Here is a 20,559-nt window from a genome sequence, read left to right as displayed (position 1 = left end):
AGCGCCGGCGCACTGCAGCTTCTCTGAGCTGGGTGTCAGCTTGACACCCTGGTCAGAGAACGGCCGAATCCCGGTTCGGGGGGCGGCAGAACCCAGCCGCTGGGGGAGACACCTCGGACCGCCACATTAGGCGGCCAGACTGCACCCCCCTGCCGGCTTGCTGCTCTCGTGAGTATTTTGTTGATTTTTATTTTTTAATCTGACATACGGTTCCAGAGATATCGGCCTTTTTATTTGGTGTGTTCATTATGCTAATTTTTATAGTCTTAATCAAGGGGGCATTGCTCATAAGAATCCCTGGAATTACGGTTAGAAACACCCTTTTGGTGAAAATCAAAAAATAAAGCATACCAGTGCACACTAAATAAAAAGTCCCATTTCTTTAAAACCATATGGCGGATGTAAAAAAAAAAGTAAAAAAAACATTAGAAGTTACAAAACAAAAATCTATAATTGCATTGGATTCTAAACTTTCTACTGTTAAGATGTTATTCCTGTGGTCACACATAATACAAGTCATAGACTTAGTGTTCCAATGTTGTGAATTCCTATTGGCTTCAATGAACGATGAGCTCATAACCAGGTTCCAATGGCATGGCTGATGACATCACAGAACTTATAATATTAGCTTCCCGAGTGTTCCATCACATACATTTAGCCTGGTGAAGAAAATCTGTGAAGACGTCTTCAGGAGCTTCTGCATATTACAACATGGACAATACTAGTATAAATTCTTGTGATGAAGAAGCCTTCAACACCGAGAGCTGGCGTCTATTATCAGAGAATGCTCAACTGCGACAACTGATGGGGTTAATGCAGGAAAACGTGGAGCTGCGCTGTACTTTAAAAGAACATGAGAGAAAAGCTCAAATCCTGACACCGCCAGGAAAACATAAGAAATACCACAAGGGTAAGACTGGGATAACACAAAGCGGATTTCCCCCAAATCAAAAATTGCAATGGGCGGATGTTTGAAGCTTCCTAAAGTGATTGGTGGAATCTAGGTCAATAATGTCTAGAATGGTTTAGATTAGTGGACACTTTTACCTTTTATTCATTCTCATCAGTAAATGTGAATTTCTAAGGTTATCTTGTATTAGTCATAGGAAGCCCGATTTTTGTATTCTAGACATGAAAGACAAGAAAAAAACAGACATGTTGCAACATGGATGTGAGTAACATATAAATTGTTTTCTTGATACCTGATATTTTGTATATTACTCTATAGTTAAGATACAATTTTTGAAAATTGCATCTGGCCAGGATCATTATTACAATGACCCTACATTGTTTAGGTAGAACCTGACGTTTTTAGGTAGATCTTATAATTCAGGGTTTATCATGAAGTAACTGTAACGGGGTTCCCATCTACAATGTAACATACATGATTTGGGGGTCTAATTTTGTGGCAGGTGAACATGTCGGGCACCCTCAGGCTTCAAGCCCTGAGTATGACTTTTACCTGTTTATCTTATCCCGGGTGTATGGTTACAATCATGGGGATTTTATCATTTATGTTTATTACAGACAACTAATTTTATTATTTATATCTTCTAGACCCCAAAGAAGAAGAACGAGTGGTCAATTCACTCCCACTTCCAGGTGACAAATCCTATACCATTAGTCTCAATATAAGCCAATGTAGGGATTTGATATAAGCCTAATTATTACTATTGAACTTTTACAGACCCTGAAAAAGTTAAGACATGTCAGCGTATTGTTGGCGAGATCGCCTTTCAGCTGGACTGCCGTATACTCTGTGCCATCTTCCTAGAACAACAACGACTGTACGGATACAGAGTAGCTGATATAAAAGAGAAGATTTTACAGGTGAGAAACCTAAAATTATTATTAAAATAGATATTTAAAGTCCAAGTTCACAAGGGAGCACATTTTACAAGTTATAGAATTATTCTACAAAAAGATCATTTTGCAATGAAATCCCATGATTTGATTGTATTGGTCCAGAGTCAGAGCCTGTCCAATAATTTAGAGATGTATTAATTTTGCAACTCACAGAGCTGAAATCTTCCATCATTCCTTTCTTATTCAGTTTCTGTACAGATCTTGCGATGGATTGCATTTTTGGAAGTGTAGTCTTTCCATCAAGCACTTTACAATAAATTGATGAAGAAAAACAAGCTATCCCTTTGCATTATAAACATTTATCTAGACACAAATGTCTGTCAGCATGCTCGCCAACAGTTTCCAAAGACTAGCCATATTGTGATTACCCCAGTAAATTAAATGTCCATTTTATGATTGCAGGTGACCACGAATCCATTAACCGGAAAAGTAGAGGAGAATTTAAGATCCGAGCTGTTCCAGCGCTACCACCACACCATGGATCAGCTGAAGACGATGGGCTATAATCCTGCAGTGCACCCTCACTTTGCAGAGCACTTAATCAACACCTATGGGATCACGAAGGATAGAAATGCAATACCTGAAGATTTATCCTGCTGTAAAGACCCACAATACCTAAACAAGATGATAGCAGAATGCATGCCATGTGACGAAGTGAAGGACATCACAATAATCCTCCAGTGTCTGGTATATTTCACTAGACAGGATGGAAAATCTCTTTTCAGATGGAGTTGCCATTCATCACCAAATCACATATAATAAGTGCTCCTATCTGAGAATAAAAAAGTGTCTGATGTAATTTAATAAAATGATCACAAATGGATCCTGTTTATTAAAGACAATTATAGAAAATTACCCTCAAGGTTTGTGCCCCACTAGCACATGGAAATCTTACTTAGATTGCTGCCATATTGTGCTTAAAGGGAACCTGTCAGCTGATAGTTGCTGCCCAAATCGCAGCATGCATCAGCCAGTGGCTGTATAATCCCAGCCAGTCTCTGCCCACATGCGCATATAGAAGAGATTACCGGAGGCGCTCCCGTGGATAATGATAGAGAGTCCACTGTAAGTTTAATGGAAACGTGCCAATAGGCACTTTATTGAATCTCTACTAGAGTTGTGCCTGGATCTGCACAACCCACAAAGGTGAGCCTCTCCCGTTACCTTATCAAAATTCTATATGTGATGTTATTTACTGCGCTCAGATAGCACTCCTTTGTTCTCCCAGTTTTTTTTTATCTTTCTTACTGCCCAGATTTTCTCCACATGCGCATATAGGCAGACACTAGTCACTGTCATCGGACAGGAAGAAGCCGCAGGGGACTCGACTGTACGACTTGTCAATAGACTGGCTCGGTCCTCAGCAGCTATTAAAAGTATGTTTTTCTCTGAAATGCTGCAGCATGATTAAAGAACATGTATGCAAGTACCTTTATGAGAACGAAGTGATTAACCAAAGCCAGAATGGGTTTGTAACTAATAAGTCGTGTCAGACTGCCACTGGTGTGTCAGATGTAACAGACAGTCGCTTTGCATCTGGCTGCAGAAGGTCACTGCGTTTGGCATTGCAGAGGCCTTCTTCTTCCTTCTGACTTTTGGATCCAGCAGCGACCTCCTTCCAGCTCTGATTGACACACCCTGGTCTGGGTTTTTGTAAGCTCTCGGTCTGCTTCAGGGAGTCGCCGGAGGTATTCTCATTTTCCCTTGTGAAGGCTTGGCGCTATAGCAGTCGGCTAGCTTTCTCTTTGGTGCCCTTGGAGGACGTTTGGCATTATCCCTCTGTTGTCAGTTGGCTAGCTTACTCTTTGGTGCCCTTGGAGGACGCTTGGCATTATCCCTCTAATGTCTGCTCAAGCTAAGTTTTCCCCCTTTGTTTGTCTCCCTTGTTGCCTTTAGTTTATAGTTTGGACTGACCAATGCTCACCCACCCTCTCCCTATCTAGGGCCTAGCTTTAGGGATATACAGGGCATAGGTTTCCTGCTTAGCGATTGGTGTGGAACCAATATAGGGATGGTAGGGCAGGCAGGATGTTATTAGATCTGCATAGGGGTCTCTACTCCACCTTACCCTAGTATTTGGGCTTCCTTCCCCTCATCCCTTTGTGTTGCACTTAGTGTCACGCACACAGTGGGAAAGACTAACTTAATTTCCTTCTATGACAGAATAACTGACCGGGTGGATCAGGGAAGCACAGTAGATAGAGTATATATTGACTTCAACAAAGCATTTGACAAAGTATCTCATACCATCCTTATTGAAAAAATGACCATGGAATGGTCGGCAACAGAATGGTTTTTAACAGGGAGAAATGAACAGTTCTACATCTGGGCAAGAAAAATGAAAAAAGCATATACAGAATGGGAGGAATAGGGCTAAGCAACAGCACAGGTGAAAAAGACTTGGGTATACTAATAGATCACAGACTGCACATGAGTCAACAGTGTAAGGGAACAGCAAAAAAGGCAAACACAATTCTTGGTTTAATTAACAAAAGCATAGTGTCTAGATTACGTGAAGTAATTATCCCCCTCTACTCCTCTTTGGTCAGACCTCATCTGGAATACTGTGTCTAGTTCGGCGCACATTTTTAAAAAGACATTGAAAAACTGGAGCAAGTTCAGAGAAGAGCTACCAGGATGGTGACCGGTCTACAAACAATGTCCTATGAGGAACAGTTAGAGGATTTGGGAATGTTTAGATTGCAAAAGAGAAGACTGAGAGAAGACTTAAATAACTTTCTACAAATATCTGCAGGGATGTCACACTGTAGAGGCAGCTTTTTTTCTCATTTGTATAAAGAAAGACTAGAAGCAATGGGATGAAACTCAATGGGAGAAGATACAGATTAGATATTAGAAAAAACTTTTTGACAGTGATGTGATTAATGAGTGGAACAGGCTGCCACGAGAGGTGGTGAGTTCTCTCTCAATGGAAGTCTTCAAACAGAGGCTGAACAGACATCTGTCTGAGATGGTTTAGTGGTTTAGTGAATCCTGCATTGAGCAGGGGTCTGGACACAAGGACCCTGGTGGTCCCTTTGAACTTTAACATTCTATGATTATATGACAAACATACCTAGCTGGATAATACTTCTGCTCACAGTTTGGGCAGCATTTATCAGCTAACATGTTCCCTTTAAACTTGTATTTTAAATGTAAATTTTTTTTATTCCCACTACCGTCCATTGGTTAGGTCTCATAATCAAGCCTCGCTCCATTTACTTGAATGTGGGTAAGGTGCAATACCAGACAATGCCCATAGATAAGAATATACATTTTGCTGAAGTTTCAAGGGTGAGATGTATATAAAAAAAGATATTTCTTACTGTATGGGTAGCAGAATTTGCACATGCACAGTTAGACCTGATGCACAAAATAGTGCTAGGGCAGTATGAGGTATGGTTGTACACATGGGTGCAGCTACAAGTGGCACAGATAAGAGTGGCACTGTATCCTTGACCCCACCAGATACAGTGGAGGACAATGACTCCGAAGCTCAGCTGGAGGATTGGTGTCAACAGCTCCATGTTGGGACTGACGCCACTCCTGTCCATCAAAAACACGGTGTCTACAGAGTGGTTCAGGAGTATGAACAAGTGTTTAGTAAACACCCACTTGATTTTGGAAGGGTCAAAGGGGTACAACACCACATACCCACCGGTAACCATCCACCCATTAAGGAGCGTTACAGACCTGTACCACCAGCAAATTACCAAAAAGCCAAGGAAATGTTGCATGACATGAAAAAGGCAGGGGTAGTAAGAGGAATCCCTGACTGCATTAAAATCTGCCAATTACTTCTCTACATTGGATCTCACTAACGGGTACTGGCAAGTCTCTGTTGCTGAGGAAGACCGGGAGAAGACAGTCTTCACCACCCCGATGGGACTGTGCAAATTCAACAGCATGCCGTTTGGACTCTGCAATGCACCCGGAACGTTCCAGAGGTTGATGGAGTGTTGCTTGGGACACCGGAACTTTGAGACAGTGCTGCTGTATCTGGATGACGTTATCGTGTACTCGAGGACGTATGAAGACCATCTGAAGCACCTGGCGGAGGTATTTGAAGAATTGTCCCGGTATGGGATGAAACTAAAACCTTCTAAATGCCACTTGCTCAAGCAGAAGGTTCAGTACCTGGGACACATAGTCAGCTCAGAAGGAGTAGCGCTAGACCCGGAGAAGGTCACTGCCATCCAGAAGTGGCCTGAACCGAAAAACATCAAGGAAGTACGGCAATTCCTGGGACTGGTCGGGTACTACAGGAGGTTCATAAAGGACTATGCCAAAAAGGTAGCACCTCTACAAGACCTCCTGGTAGGACAGTCCAAAAGAGGAAAGAGTCCCCCATTCCAGTGGGGCAAAGAGCAGACTGAGTCCTTTGCATCAATGAAGGAAGTCCTAACCGGTGAAGAAATCCTGGCTTACCCTGACTACAGCCAGCCTATTCTGCTGTACACCGACGCCAGCAATGAGGGACTGGGAGCTGTGTTGTCCTAGAAGCAAAATGGCAGAGAAAAGGTAATTGCGTATGCCAGTAGGAAGCTTCGCCCTACTGAGAGGAACCCGGAGAATTAAAGTTGCTTCAAGCTGGAGTTCCTGGCCTTGGTCTGGCTATCACTGAAAGGTTCAAGCATTACCTAGCCTCAACGAAATTCACAGCTTTACTGACAATAATCCCTTGACACACCTGGAGACAGCCAGGTTGGGAGCCATGGAACAGCGTTGGGTGGCCAGACTGTCGAATTATCAGTTCACCATCAAGTATCGGGCAGGTCACAAGAACACCAATGCCGATGCCCTGTCAAGGATGCCCCACCAGTCAGACACCGAGGATGAAGTGGATGATTTAGAGGAAGTTGAATTACCTGCTTTCCACCGAAGCAGAGTGGTCCACGAGCAACACGCCACCAGAGGACGTCATGGAAGGACGCAAAACCCTCTACCTCATCACAGCTGGAAGGAGACCCAGGACAGTGACCCGGTTGTCAGCCTCATCAAAAGACTGATAACTAGTGTTGAGCATTCCGATACTGAAATATCGGATATCGGCCGATACTCGCGGTATCGGAATCCCGATACTTAATTCCGATACTTTTAGAACATCGTATACCGGAATCGGAAGTTCCCATAATGCAATGAGGCAGTTTGATTTTATTCAGCCAATGAGGAACCTAAGAAGTGTGGGCACATCCTGTTAGGCATGTAGGCATGTTAACTAATGGCATGGCTGTGATTGGCTGCTGAAATGATGTCATGATGCACTATAAAAGCCGCCGCCGCCATTTTGAGCTCACTCTGCTGTGAATTCAGTTAGGAATAGGACGCTGTTGTTCTGAGGGACAGTTTTAGCTACCTATTTGCTCTATTCTGCTTTACCCAAGCTACTTTATAAACAGCTGTGCCTTGCAGCGCTAGTGCACAGTTCTCTGTGCTGTTCACCGCTGTCTGCAAGGTCTGTGTGTGTGAGTGCAGCTCACGCTGTAGTGTGTGCTTCAACCACGTCTGGTTATAGTGCACTCAGTGTGTGTCACTGCCTCATACATTGTCCTTTTTTGCTAATTGATAATTTTTCCTGATTTCTCCTGTTAGTGTGGTGGTTCCATCCATATTCAGCTAAATTGGTTCCAAACACACTATATAGGAGTAGATAGAGAATTTTTTTTTTGTCTTGCAGCGCTAGTGCACAGTGCTCTGCATCTGCACTGTTCACGCCTGTCTGCAAGGTCTCTGTGTGTGAGTGCAGCTCACGCTGTAGTGTGTGCTTCAGCCACGTCTGGTTGTAGTGCGCTCAGCGTGCGTCACTGCCTCATACATTGTCCTTTTTTGCTAATTGATCATTTTTCCTGATTTCTTCTATTAGTGTGGTGGTTCCATCCGTATTCAGCTACATTGGTTCCAAACACACTATATAGGAGTAGATAGAGGAGCCTTTCTGCAGCCTTGTGCCCTGCAGCCCCAGCCAGATTAGTATTAGCCTATTTTTAGTAGCCTCATCTATTGCATTGTAGGTTACCTTCCTGCATTGTAATAGCTACAAAAAGTTTGTGATACTATCCGTATTACATCTTTGGGCACATCCAGTGTCTTTTTGTGACAAAAAAAAACTAAATAAAGTTCACCAAACACTCCACTTTACAGTTGTGTAGGCCACATTAGCTCATATTAAAGTCTAGTCCACACTTTATAAAATTAGTGTTTCTTATACCTGTCAGCAGCTGTTCAGGAATAAGCACAATAAGCCCTTACTACTTTTCTGCCTATCTTTATCAGTCTACCAAGATGAAGAAGGCAGGGAGTAAGGCATGTGGTCGTGGGCGTGGAGTTTCTGCAGGGAGAGGACGTGAGGATTCTGTGCCTGCAGGGAGAGGACGTGGGGATTCTGTGCCTGCTGCGGGCACCAGTGACTCAGCATCCTCCAGTTTTACCAGGGAACAGTCCTTTATGCGCAGCTTTGTAGGAGCTAGCCGTACCCCACTGCTGCGGGAGGACCAAATTGAAGCCATTGTCGGATGGATGGCAGCTAACGCATCGGCTTCAATTAGTTCCAGATCCTTTCAGGTCCTGAGCACTGAAGAGCACCCATCTGTCTGTTCACCACCTGCCAAATTGCCCAGGCAGTCAGAGAGCCCTGGACAGGAGCCATCTCTACTTCTGTTCTCTGAATCTCTTTGCATGGAAAGAGGGGGGCCAACCAAGCAGAATTCGAGAATTTGAAGAAGAGGTAGTATGCAGTGATGCGCAACCGTTTTGTCTCTCTGAATCTGAAGAGGCAGGTGGGCCAGTGCCTATGGTCAGCAGCACACCTCAGTACGCATCTGATGATGAGACTCAGGTGCCACTTTCTGGTGCGTACTGTGCTGTCGAGACTACCCAGGAGAAGCAGTTGTTTGAAGAGGGTGGTGTAGATGATGAGGTCCTTGACCTATCATGGCGTGAGGGACAGGAAGGTGGTCGGAGCAGCTCTGAGGAAGAGATTCCCCGAACGGCCCAAAAAGGAGGGAGAGGGAGGGGGCAGACTTGGTTGCCTGTATCCTCCACTTCGGCACCCATTAGGAGCATGGCTCTTCCAAAATCCAAAGCGGGCGCTCCCAAGACTTGCAGTGCCTGGTCCTTTTTTGACACAGCTGCAGATGACATTTGCTTTGTCAAATGCAAGCTGTGTAATCAGAAGGTGAAAAGAGGGAAAAGTGTCAGCAATCAGCGCTGCAGGAGCTCTCACGTTCTACCTCCACATCGACCCGTGAACGGTTACCTGTTATGATGACCGATATGAGCACAGCCGTGGCCAAACGTCAACAGGCCGTATTAAAATTAATTTGTTTGGGGAATCGAAGCCACACAGCGCAGGAGCTCTGGAATGCCATCAAGCAGCAGAGTGACGTGTGGTTTGTGCCAGCGAATCTTCAGCCAGGCATGGTAGTGTGTAACAATGGCCGAAATCTGGTGGCAGCTCTGGGCCTAGGCAACCTCACTCACATCCCATGTCTGGCACATGTGCTCAACTTGGTCGTGCAGAGTTTTTTGAGGGACTATCCGGATCTTGATGCACTGCTGCACAAGGTCCGCATAGAGTGCGCTCACTTGCGGCGTTCCAGCAACGCAAGATCGCGCATTGCAGCTCTGCAGCGCCGATTACGTCTTCCGGAACATCGCATCATATGTGACCTACCCACCAGGTGGAATTCAACGTTACATATGTTGGAGAGGCTGTGTGAGCAGCAGGCAGCAGTAATGGAGTACCAGCTGCAGCAGGCGAAAACAAGTCGCAGTGCGCACCGTTCACACTTCACCACCACTGAGTGGGCCTCTATGAAGGACATTTGCCACATTTTGCGTGCCTTCGATTATTCCACGCGGATGGCGAGTGCAGATGATGCACTAGTCAGCATGACTATCCCCCTTATCTGCCTGCTTGAAAAAACACTGCAAGCACTAAGGGAGGAGGTTTTGGAAGAGGTGGAGGATGTGGAGTCACAAATGCCATCTGCTTCTGTACAGTGTGCGTAACGTGGTTCCTCACAAAGGCCTAGGCAGGGGACACTTTGTGAGGAGAATGAGGAGGAGTCAATGGAAGAGGAAGACATCTGTCCAGAGGAGGGAGGTACACAATGCTCTAGTAGTCAGTATCTAGAGCAAGGGTGAGGTGATGCAGAGCAGGCAGAGATCACGCCTCAAGCAGGGGACAGCGTTTCTTGGCCAGTTGGCAGTCTGCAGCACATGGTTGATTTCATGCTGCAGTGCCTGAGAAACGACCGCCGCATCGCCCACATTCTCAACACGGCTGATTATTGGGTGTCCACCCTCCTAGATCCTCGCTACCGGGACAACTTACAAAGCCTCATAACACCGTTGAAACGGGTGCATAAAATGCGGGAGTACCAAGACGCACTGGTGCATTCCATCATGTTCTCCATTCCAACCGAGAGCAGTGCTGCTAGTGCTTTACAAAGCAGCTCAGTGCGTCGAGGCAGTGGAGGAAGCTCTGCACAAAGAGGGAGCAGAAGCAGCGCCTCAGCACAAGGCAAGACCAGTATGGCCCAAATGTGGCAAAGTTTTGTGTCCCCGTCATCACAAATGTCTATACCATCACAGACGGCTCCAGTCAGCAGGAGGCAACGTTTCTGTCAGATGGTGACAGACTACATGTCTTGCCCTCTCAGTGTACTCCCAGACTGCTCTTCCCCCTTCAAGTTTTGGGTCTCTAAGCTGGATATGACTCGCCCCCTGGCCCGTGGGGCACCCGGAACCGGGCAATAGGGAGACGATGGGGGTAGTAGTGGCGACCCGGTCCCATGGCTCAGGGTGGTCAGACCAGTGGCAGTCTTTTAGATGTTTCAGATAATGTCCGACTACGCCACCCGTGGATTGCGGTTATTAGGAACCGCCGCTGCAGGGCAGACCGCTGGGGTCGATGATGGATGCAGCTAGGATGGTGTGACTCCCCACGGGAAGAGTGCGGCCCCAGGGCAGTGTGGTAAATGGTGGGAGAGATGGTGGTGAGAGTCCCAGTACCGTTAGTGCTGGAGGAGCGAAAGAGTACACAGACAACGTACTGCAGTCCAATGTCTTTTACTCACAGTTCAGGTACTCCGGGTCACTTCTGTACACGTAGTGACCGCCCGAGCCGCGCTGCGTCCACCAGGTGTGGGGCTCGGTCAACTCCCAGGCAGTTCAGGAGTATGGCTCAGGACCTCCTTTTGTCCTTTCTCTGGCCTGCCTCTCCAGTGACCCACTTTTGTCCAGCTGCCGCGGACTTGTGTGGTTAAAGGTGGGCCCCGTCCTCCGCTGTCCTATATGGTGCCTTCCTAGCAGGTTTGATGAGGTGTCGCACCAATAAATGATCACGAAGTCCGGTCTTTGGCTGAGGGTAGTTTCTCCTCCACCAACTTGGGATCCGGTACCCTTAATCTGCCTGACCCTTCACCCTGGATTCTCGTGGGTTCTTAGGGTCCCTTCCACCTTCTTGTTACTGAGCCCTTCGGTTTCTCTGTCTCTCCTCCGTCTTTCCGGCTCCTTCTTATCCTTCCTTCTCGTGGAGCTGGGCTCAGGTGGTACCACAGCTCCCCTTCACCTCCTCCTCGGCCTCTCACTAGGCCCTCCTGGAGTAGAGCTCCTACGGAGCCTCTACTCCCTGTCTTCTCCTCTCTGGACAGAACCTAGATCTAAGATGGTGCCCACCTTTTATACCTCCCTCTGACCATGAGTCCAGGTGACCAGCAACCAATGGGCTCCTTCCTATGCTCAGGAACCAACCCCTATCTGCCCCTACAGCACTGGGTGTTCCACCCCCCTCCCCACTCCAGACAGGGACATAGTCGGTCGTGCCTGCACTTCTGTCTAGTGGGAGCACCGTTGAGCTGTCCCTCGGAAATGGGGTGTGTGTGCTGTATGCAGCTAACTGAGCCCTGGTCCATACTCCATCCTTACCCGGGAGTGGAATACCACACCTCTGGCGGAGGTGCAATACCCCTGTAGCGGCCGAGCCCTCGGGGCGCTACAGATACATGGCCAGAGCTTAGCCAGTATGCATTGGAGGTGCTGGCTTGCCCTGCTGATAGTGTATTATCGGAACGCATCTTTTGTGCCGCAGGTGGTGTACTAACAGACCGTCGCATGCGCCTATCCTCCGATAACGTTGACCGGCTTACTTTTCTGAAAATGAACAAGGCCTGGATCTTGCATGAATTTGCCAGTCCTCTTCCAGAATAAATAATTGGTTGGCAACAGTATCCAGGTCTCCAGTTGTGTTCATGTTTCTACCACCTGAACTGTAATCCCTGAGCTCCAACACCACCAGTTGCTGCTCAGAAGTGCCGTCTGCACAGTCAACGCTTGCTCCAGTGTTATTGGGGTTCAGTAACGTCAGCTGATCCCCAGCTGTTTGTCCGGAAAATTCTCCTGCTCTATCTACATCCATTGTACTACTAATTTAAAACTTGCTCCAATTATACCTCTGGCTCCTCTGTTTTTAGTATTTACCCTGGGCTACAACACCGCTAGTTGCTGCTCAGAAGTGCCGTCTGCACAGTCAACGCTTGCTCCAGTGTTATTGGGGTTCAGTAACGTCAGCTGATCCCCAGCTGTGTGTCCGGCAAATTCTCCTGCTCTGTCCACATCCATTGTACTACTAATTTAAAACTTGCTCCAATTATACCTCTGGCTCCTCTGTTTTTAGTATTTATCTTGGGCTCCAACACCGCTAGTTGCTGCTCAGAAGTGCCGTCTGCACAGTCAACGCTTGCTCCAGTGTTATTGGGGTTCAGTAGCGTCAGCTGATCCCCAGCTGTGTGTCCGGCAAATTCTCCTGCTCTGTCCACATCCACTGTACTACTAATTTAAAACTTGCTCCAATTATACCTCTGGCTCCTCTGTTTTTAGTATTTACCCTGGGCTCCAACACCGCTAGTTGCTGCTCAGAAGTGCCGTCTGCACAGTCAACGCTTGCTCCAGTGTTATTGCGGTTCATTAACGTCAGCTGATCCCCAGCTGTGTGTCCGGCAAATTCTCCTGCTCTATCCACATTCTCACTACTACAGATTTTAAAGTTGCTCCAATTACACCTCTGGCTCCTCTGTTTTCAGTATTATCCCTGAGCTCCAACACCGCCAGTTGGCGCTCAGAAGTGCCGTCTGCACAGTCAACACTTGCTGCCGTGTTAATGGGGTTCAGTAACGTCAGCTGTTCCCCTGCTGTGTGTATGGCAATTTCTCCTGCTCTGTCCACATTCACACTACTACCGATTTTAAAGTTGCTCCAATTACACCTCTGGCTCCTCTGTTTCCAGTATTATCCCTGAGCTCCAACACCGCTAGTTGCTGCTCAGAAGTGCCGTCTGCACAGTCAACGCTTGCTCCAGTGTTATTGGGGTTCAGTAACGTCAGCTGATCCCCAGCTGTGTGTCCGGCAAATTCTCCTGCTCTGTCCACATTCTCACTACTACAGATTTTAAAGTTGCTCCAATTACACCTCTGGCTCCTGTGTTTTCAGTATTATCCCTGAGCTCCAACACCGCCAGTTGGCGCTCAGAAGTGCCGTCTGCACAGTCAACGCTTGCTGCCATGTTATTGGGGTTCAGTAACGTCAGCTGTTCCCCTGCTGTGTGTACGGCAATTTCTCCTGCTCTGTCCACATTCACACTACTAGTCTACTACTGATTTTAAAGTTGCTCCAATTAGGCCTCTGGCTCCACTCTGTTTTTAGTTTTTACCCTGGGTTCCAGCACCGCTAGCTGTTTCTCAGCAGTGTCTTTGGCACGGGTACTCCCTCCTGCCCAGCCTGGTTCCAGCACGCCAGCTGTTTCCGGGTAGTGTCAACGTCACTTTGCCTCCAATGCGTTGTCCTGTCGTGTTGCGGTCAGGTTAGCCGACTCTATGGTGCCTGCAGTTTAGGTGACTCCTATGTGGGCTGCGGGATCTGGCAATGAAGGCTGATTCCATAGTGCCAATAGGACAAGCACCCCCTGTAGGACTGTGGGTTTCGGTAACAGCTGCCGGCTTGCGGCCTTGCAACTTTTTTTTTCATAGGTACCTTCTGCTACCCATCCGAGTTCCAGTACCGTCAGCAGGTTCTCGGCAGTGCCTTTGGCTTAGGTGCCTCCTTCTCGGTATCCAAGTTCCACCAACGTCTGCTGGTCCTTGGTAGTGCTTTCTGGCACAGGTACCTCCTGCTAAGTAACCGGGTTCCAGTACCGTCAGCTGGTACTCGGTAGTTCCATTGGCTCTTGTACCTTCTGATACTCATCCGGGTTCCAATACCATCAGCTGTTTCTCGGCAGTTCCTCAGCCTTCTTGTACCTTCTGCTACATTTCCAAGTTCAAGCTTTTTGAAATGGCTCTTGGTAATCACTCTGGATCTCCCTGATGAGGACCCCGAAGACGAGGACCCTGAAGACCACACCGAAGAAGACGAGGACCCCAAAGACGACGACCCTGAAGACGAGGACCCTGAAGACCACCCCAAAGAAGATGAGGACCCCGAAGATGATGACCTTGAAGACGACGACCCTGAAGACCACCCCGAAGAAGACGAGGACCCTGAAGACGACGACCCTGAAGACGAGGAACCTGAAGACCACCCCGAAGAAGACGAGGACCCCGAAGACGACGACCCTGAAGACGAGGACCCTGAAGACCACCCCGAAGAAGACAAGGACCCTGAAGATGACGACCCTGAAGACGATGACCCTGAAGACCACCACGAAGAAGACGAGGACCCAGAAGACGATGACCCTGAAGACGAGGACCCTGAAGACCACCCTGAAGAAGACGAGGACCCCGAAGGCGACGACAATGAAGAGACGACCCTGAAGACCACCCCGAAGAAGAGCAAGAAGATGACCCTGAAGAAGATGACCAAGAGGACAAAGAACAAGAAGACAACCACAAAGATACAGAAGAACAAGAGACAGAAAACCAAGAAGCAGAAGTACAAGAAGCTGCAGAACAAAAAGCGGAAGAACATTAAGCATAAGACTAAAAATCAGAGCAAAAGATATTATCTAAATTATAAGCAGAAGAAGACTAAGCAGTGTATGGGGGTGAGTCCGTTCCTCCTCGTGGTGCCCCTGAAAAAGACCTGTTGCTGCAGGCCAAACTGAACGCGGACAAATCCTGTTGTAAATCTTTTGTGACGGGCAGAACGAAAGGTGTAATGTTCAAACTTTTATAGATAACAACTACAGGAATGCCTGTCACAAATAAGAATATGATGAAGAAGAAGAATATGAAGAAGATGAAGAAGTAGAATATGAAGAAGAATAATAGTTGAATATGAAGAATGTAAAAAAAAAAATAATACGAAGAAGGTGAAGAAGAAGAAGATGAAGAAGGTGAAGCAGTTGATGAAAAAGATGCTGATGCTGAGGATGATGAAGGAGAAAGTGTGGGAGAAGTAAAAAAGAAGGTGAAGAGCATGGAAGTAGTGAAACATAAATATATGACAAAATATAAAAAAAACTTAACATAGTCAATATTTCTGTAACTCAGAACGTCTTAAAAAAAATATTAATTCCTGCTATTCCATTTAATTGGGCTAAACCTCTATGCCTTTATTGTCTCCCCCACCTCCCACAATACATTCTACATTATTCTTAGTTGTTTTCCTTCATGTAGAATTAACCTAAAAGGAAAGAAAGGGTTTATTTTCATTCCGATATTTGTGTCCCATTGACTTGCATTGGTTTCCGGTATCGGAATCGGCGATATCCGATATTTTTTGGGTATCGGTCCGATCCAATCCGATCCGATATTTCCCGATATCGGAAGATATCGCTCAACACTACTGATAACCCAACCCAAGAAGGTTCTCACCTGGAGAATGGTGCTCCTCCACAAGCCAAAAACCTGTGAAATGAGAGAAGCCGGCTGTTCATCTACAGAGAGAAGCTGTGCAGAAGGTATGTCAACCCCAAGACTCATGAAATGGTGTGGCAGATTGTTGTACCAAGGACTGATATCCAGATGGTGTTGGAGGCCTACCACAACCAAACAGGTCACTTTGGCTGGAAGAAGCTGGAAACCCTGCTGAAGGACCACTTCTATTGGGTTGGAATGCGGAGCTCCATAGAAAGGTGGTGCCGGAATTGTGGGCCCTGTAGCCTCAGAAGGAAAGACTACGGCAGCCAGAAAGCACCCTTGCAGTCCATCAAAACAACCCAGCCCCTGGAGATTGTCGCTCTGGATCACGTCAAGCTGTCACCCAGTAGGTCAAGCTATTCCTATGCACTGACCATGGTGGATCATTATTCCCAGTTAAGGATCTGACAGCAGAAACTGCAGCAAGAACGTTCCAAGCATACTTCTGCAGGCCCCATGGATACCCGAACACAGTGCTGACGGATCAAGGCCCTGCCTTTGAAGCCGAGCTGTTTAAAGAATTCTGTCATCTGTATGGGTGCAACAAGATCCGGACTACGCCGTATCACCCTCAGACCAACAGTTTGTGTGAGAAAATGAACAACATCATCATAGACCTGCTGAAAACCTTACCCTTGGAAGAAAGGAACCAGTGGCCAGACAAACTACCTGACCTGGTAGGTCTGTACAATCACATAACTGTGAGTTCTACTAATTGTACCCCAGTGGGAAAGAGAGCCCTACACTGTGCTAAACTCCAGATTTGACAACAGTAAAACCTGCCTGATTAGTAAGGATGGAGGTAAGACAACCGCAACAGTCTCAAGAGACCATTTGAAAGTGTACCCAGATCTACTGAAGACAACGGAGGAAGAAGTACCTCCTATAGCACCGGAAGAACCCAAGGAAGATGTGCTTCACACAGTTCTAGGAGATTTCCCTGCGGACTGAGCCCAACTTGATGGAGCAGTTATTATACCAGTAATACACTTCTATCAACCACATGAAGAACCTGTGAGCGCCCTAGAGGAACCTGCTCAAGAACAGGAAGAGTCCCCAGTCAGAGGAGGATCACCCATTGAAGCAGAGCCTGCAGGCCCAGTTGACAGTGCACTCTCCAGTCCCATAGAGAGAGTAAGGCAGTTTTATAATCTACCAGCACGTACACCTGCTAGATTAACAGAAAGTGCATGCACAGACACTAGACACCCCAGTGCTACGAAGGTCCACACGCAGCACACAAGGTCAAATCCCTGCCAGGTTTAGGGATTAAAATACAAAGTGCCTAAATTATAAATAGTTACCCAGTTAGGTATTGCCTATTGTTTATCGTATGAACTGAAATAATATGTGCAGGGGTGGATTAAGAGTAGCCAGGGCCCCGGGCAGTTTAGAAGGTGTGGGCCCCCCCACAGGTACCCGATGTATCACGTGACATGTCACATGATCCCCTTTGATAGATCATGTGATAGGTCATGTGACTAACACAGATGCTTTGGTGACATCTGTAGACGGAAAATTATGCAAATTTTTTTCCATTATGTACACAGTCCTATACATAACATAGCGCTATGTATAGTAGAGCAGCGGTGGGAGATTAATTTCCTTGAGGGGCCACATGAGAGACCATGACTGTTGTGGAAGGTGAATCAATAGGCTGAAATTAATTCTGCTCAATATTAATAATATTAACAAAATAATAAAAAAATATATTAATTGTATGACTCAGGCTATGTGCCCACGATGCAGAAATGCTCTGGATTTTTCCTGAGTGTTTCTGCATCTTCCTGGCAGAAAAAAAGCATGCGGATTGTAAATGCGGATTGTACATGCGGATTGTACATGCGGATTGTACATGCGTTTTTCTGCCAGGGACATGCGGATGTGAAGCGTTCTTCACATGCATTTCCGCATGCGGGTTGACAAGCACTTTCCAAGCGATTTTAGCATCACTTAGAAAGTGCTTATCAACTTGGTCACACTATATAAATCCATGCAACCGGCATGGATTTATATACTGTGACGAAAAGAATGTTTAAAAATAAAAAATAAATCTATACTTACCTTCTGATGGCCCCTGGAGTCTTGCTTCTCTCCATTCTCCCTTGTCGGGAGATCGCGGTACACTGAAGGACCTGCCGACGTCAGCGTTGCGTGACCCGTCACATGACTATGACGTAAGCGCAGGTCCTTCAGTCCATCGCGATCTGCCGGCATGAGAGGAAGAGCGCACCGGGGGCCGCCAGAAGGTAAATATAACATTTATTTTTTATTTTATTCTTTTTTTCACAGTTTCTATGTTACCCGGGTCCGGAGGAGAGTCTCCTGTCCTCTAGACCTGGGTACCATCCGCACATTGAAACGCGTGGATTCCGCATCTACATATGCAGTGATGCGTAATCCATGCGTTCCAATGCAAGTCAATGGCGGCGAAAACGCAGCACTTCCGCAAAATAATTGGTAGTGCTGCAGATTTTTCCTCAATGATAATCCGCAGCGGAATAGACGGGCAAGGAGGACTCCACTTGATCTCCTTCTAACTAATGTTAAAAAGTCACCAGAGAAGGACCCCCCCATTAGGTTCATATCGACATACAATAGTCATTGGCATGCTATACGAGGAATCCTCAATAAACATTGGTCAATTCTTAAAACGGAATCTACACTTAACAAAATCCTGCCAGATAGACCATTGATGACGGCCCGTAGGGGTAAAAGTCTGAGAGATTCGTTAGTCAGGAGCCATTATGTTGCCCCTACTCCAACCCCCTTTGGGATGGCTAAACAAAGATGGGGATGTTACCCGTGTGGATCCTGTATGGCGTGCAGAAATATAATTCTTACTAAGTCATTCTCTGCCAATAACGGTCAAGAGTTTAAAATCACGCACTATATTTCCTGCAGCTCTACACACATTGTGTATATGGCCACCTGTCCTTGTAATCTTAGCTATGTGGGACTCACTTCCCGAGAATTTCGGGTGCGTGTCAGGGAACATGTCAGGGATGTTGTTGCTGCACGGGACACCCCTGACGTCTCAACACTCAAGACCATCCCGCGACACTTCAGGCTGCGCCATAACTGTGATCCCTCATCCCTTATATTTAGAGGCATTGACATGGTACATTTGGGCACGAGAGGGAGTAACTATAAACGTATATTGGCGCACCTTGAGTGCTGCTGGATTGCTATCCTGGACACGGTAACCCCTGGTGGTTTGAATGAAATAAATAGTTTTTCATCATTTTTATAGACCCTTTTCTTCCCTTGTTTTTTATGTGGATTTTAACTTTTTTTGTCTATGTTGATTTTTCCCTTTATAGCTTTGCATCTTGTCATCACCATTTATATGCCTCGACTACTGTATGGAACTACTGGACACTCTAGGGATGTGATGATTTCACCAACCAGGAATCGATCACTACATACAAGATTTTAATGACTTAATGGACCGATATTATTATATCTGTATTGACATTACATCTGTATATATGTATATACTGTACTGCTATTTCTCCTGATCAGGGTAATAGCCGTTTTTTATATATTGATTCATTGTCTCCTCCTTCTTGTATACTGAGCTTTGTCATATATATCTAGTATGTATCCCTGTGCCCTTACTTCGTCCCCTACTTGTCATGGCCGCCGCTGAGCCGCGCATGCGCAGTGCCGTCCTGGTCTGGCCGCGTCCCGTCGGGCTTCCGTACATCGGAGCTGTGGGTAGTGATGTCACTAGTTGCGCGTCCCTGCCCATGGTTCCGTCGGGAAACTGGCCGGATGTGACGCGGTACGGGGGGGCGCTCTGTCACTCCGCATGCGCTGCAGCAATTAGCGTCGTCACCTGCAATATGTCCGTGCAGGAGATATAATGGTGCCCATCCTTTCCACAACCACAGCCCCCCGAAGAAGCCACGCGAAACGCGCGTCGGGGCTGCAGAGTAGCCTGGTGGTAACCGTAGTACCTTATGGGTGAGCTCTCTGATTCTACCTGCGATTGTTACTCTGCCTATTCAACTCTCTTTGGTGGCTTTCTTGACTGTTGTTCTCTGTGTGGAGGCACCTACCTTAGGGAGACTGTTTTAACTCCATACATTGCCTACTGCCACGTTTATATTGTTTACATGTGCTATGGATTTATCATAAGCTATTATTGAATAGGGTCAGTCAGCTGTTCCCCTAGGACCCACCTAACATTGCTGCCCTGCACTTGTGTGTATTCCCACCCCGAGAGATCTATTTTCTTAACTTTGTTATGTGATTTTAATCTTATAAATCTAATAAAGTGTCTTTTATATATCAATATGGATTTATACTTGATTTGGGAGAATGCTCCATTTTTGTAGGCTACATATCTATAGTATAATCAGGGATGTGTCCTTCTGCCAGAAGCCTCTATAGATTGTGCAAGCGCAATACCTGCGCAGTCTGGCCACAGACAGAAAGACACATCCACATCCCAGACAGGGATGAGGAGTGTGGCGCCGGAGATCGCGGTATACATAAGCACTGAGCGCATACCGCCATCTCCGGCACCATAAACACATACGTGTTCGGTCCTGTCATCTCTGGAGAGGCCGGGGTAGAAGCGTGGCGCAGGCGCCGATTTCCGGCGCTATTTTAGTGAAGACAAATATGAACAGTGTCTTTGACAAAATGGACAGCGTGGTATGCGCATGCGCGTACTTTGGCGCCATTTTGTTGAATACACTCTGCACATTTGTATTCATTAAAATGAAACCAGATATCGCGCTATGTGGACATGTGGAGCATGGACCAGAGTGAGGGGGGAGCATATACCAGGATGGGGGGAAGCATGGACCAGGATGGGGGAGCATAT

The 20,559-nt window shown here is 46.7% G+C and overlaps 1 protein-coding gene across 1 annotated transcript; it reads left to right on the top strand.

Annotated features, from left to right (window-relative positions):
• The first annotated feature begins 660 nt into the window (after positions 1 to 660).
• Positions 661 to 19,117, top strand: LOC141265176 (speriolin-like). The gene is made up of 6 exons (XM_073677970.1): positions 661 to 910; positions 1,130 to 1,171; positions 1,558 to 1,602; positions 1,688 to 1,830; positions 2,269 to 2,553; positions 19,046 to 19,117. Exons 1-6 carry the CDS (start codon positions 712 to 714, stop codon positions 19,115 to 19,117), a joined length of 786 nt encoding a protein of 261 aa, XP_073534071.1. The 5' UTR covers positions 661 to 711.
• The last annotated feature ends 1,442 nt before the right edge of the window (positions 19,118 to 20,559 follow it).

The sequence above is a fragment of the Phyllobates terribilis genome, unplaced genomic scaffold (genome assembly GCF_046119375.1).
Source record: "Phyllobates terribilis strain yellow unplaced genomic scaffold, ASM4611937v1 Scaffold_1__5_contigs__length_1240528914, whole genome shotgun sequence".
NCBI lineage: Eukaryota > Metazoa > Chordata > Amphibia > Anura > Dendrobatidae > Phyllobates > Phyllobates terribilis.
Note: the sequence above shows the minus strand (reverse complement) of the source record. Positions and strands in the feature narration are given on the sequence as shown.

What these genes read in the sequence shown, in the direction of transcription:
- LOC141265176 (XM_073677970.1), top strand. Translation starts at nt 712, where the DNA reads ATGGACAATACTAGTATAAATTCTTGTGATGAAGAAGCCTTCAACACC. An exon ending in AGACATGTTGCAACATGGAT is followed by an intron (nt 1,172 to 1,557) that starts GTGAGTAACATA and finishes TATATCTTCTAG; the next exon opens with ACCCCAAAGAAGAAGAACGA. An exon ending in CAATTCACTCCCACTTCCAG is followed by an intron (nt 1,603 to 1,687) that starts GTGACAAATCCT and finishes GAACTTTTACAG; the next exon opens with ACCCTGAAAAAGTTAAGACA.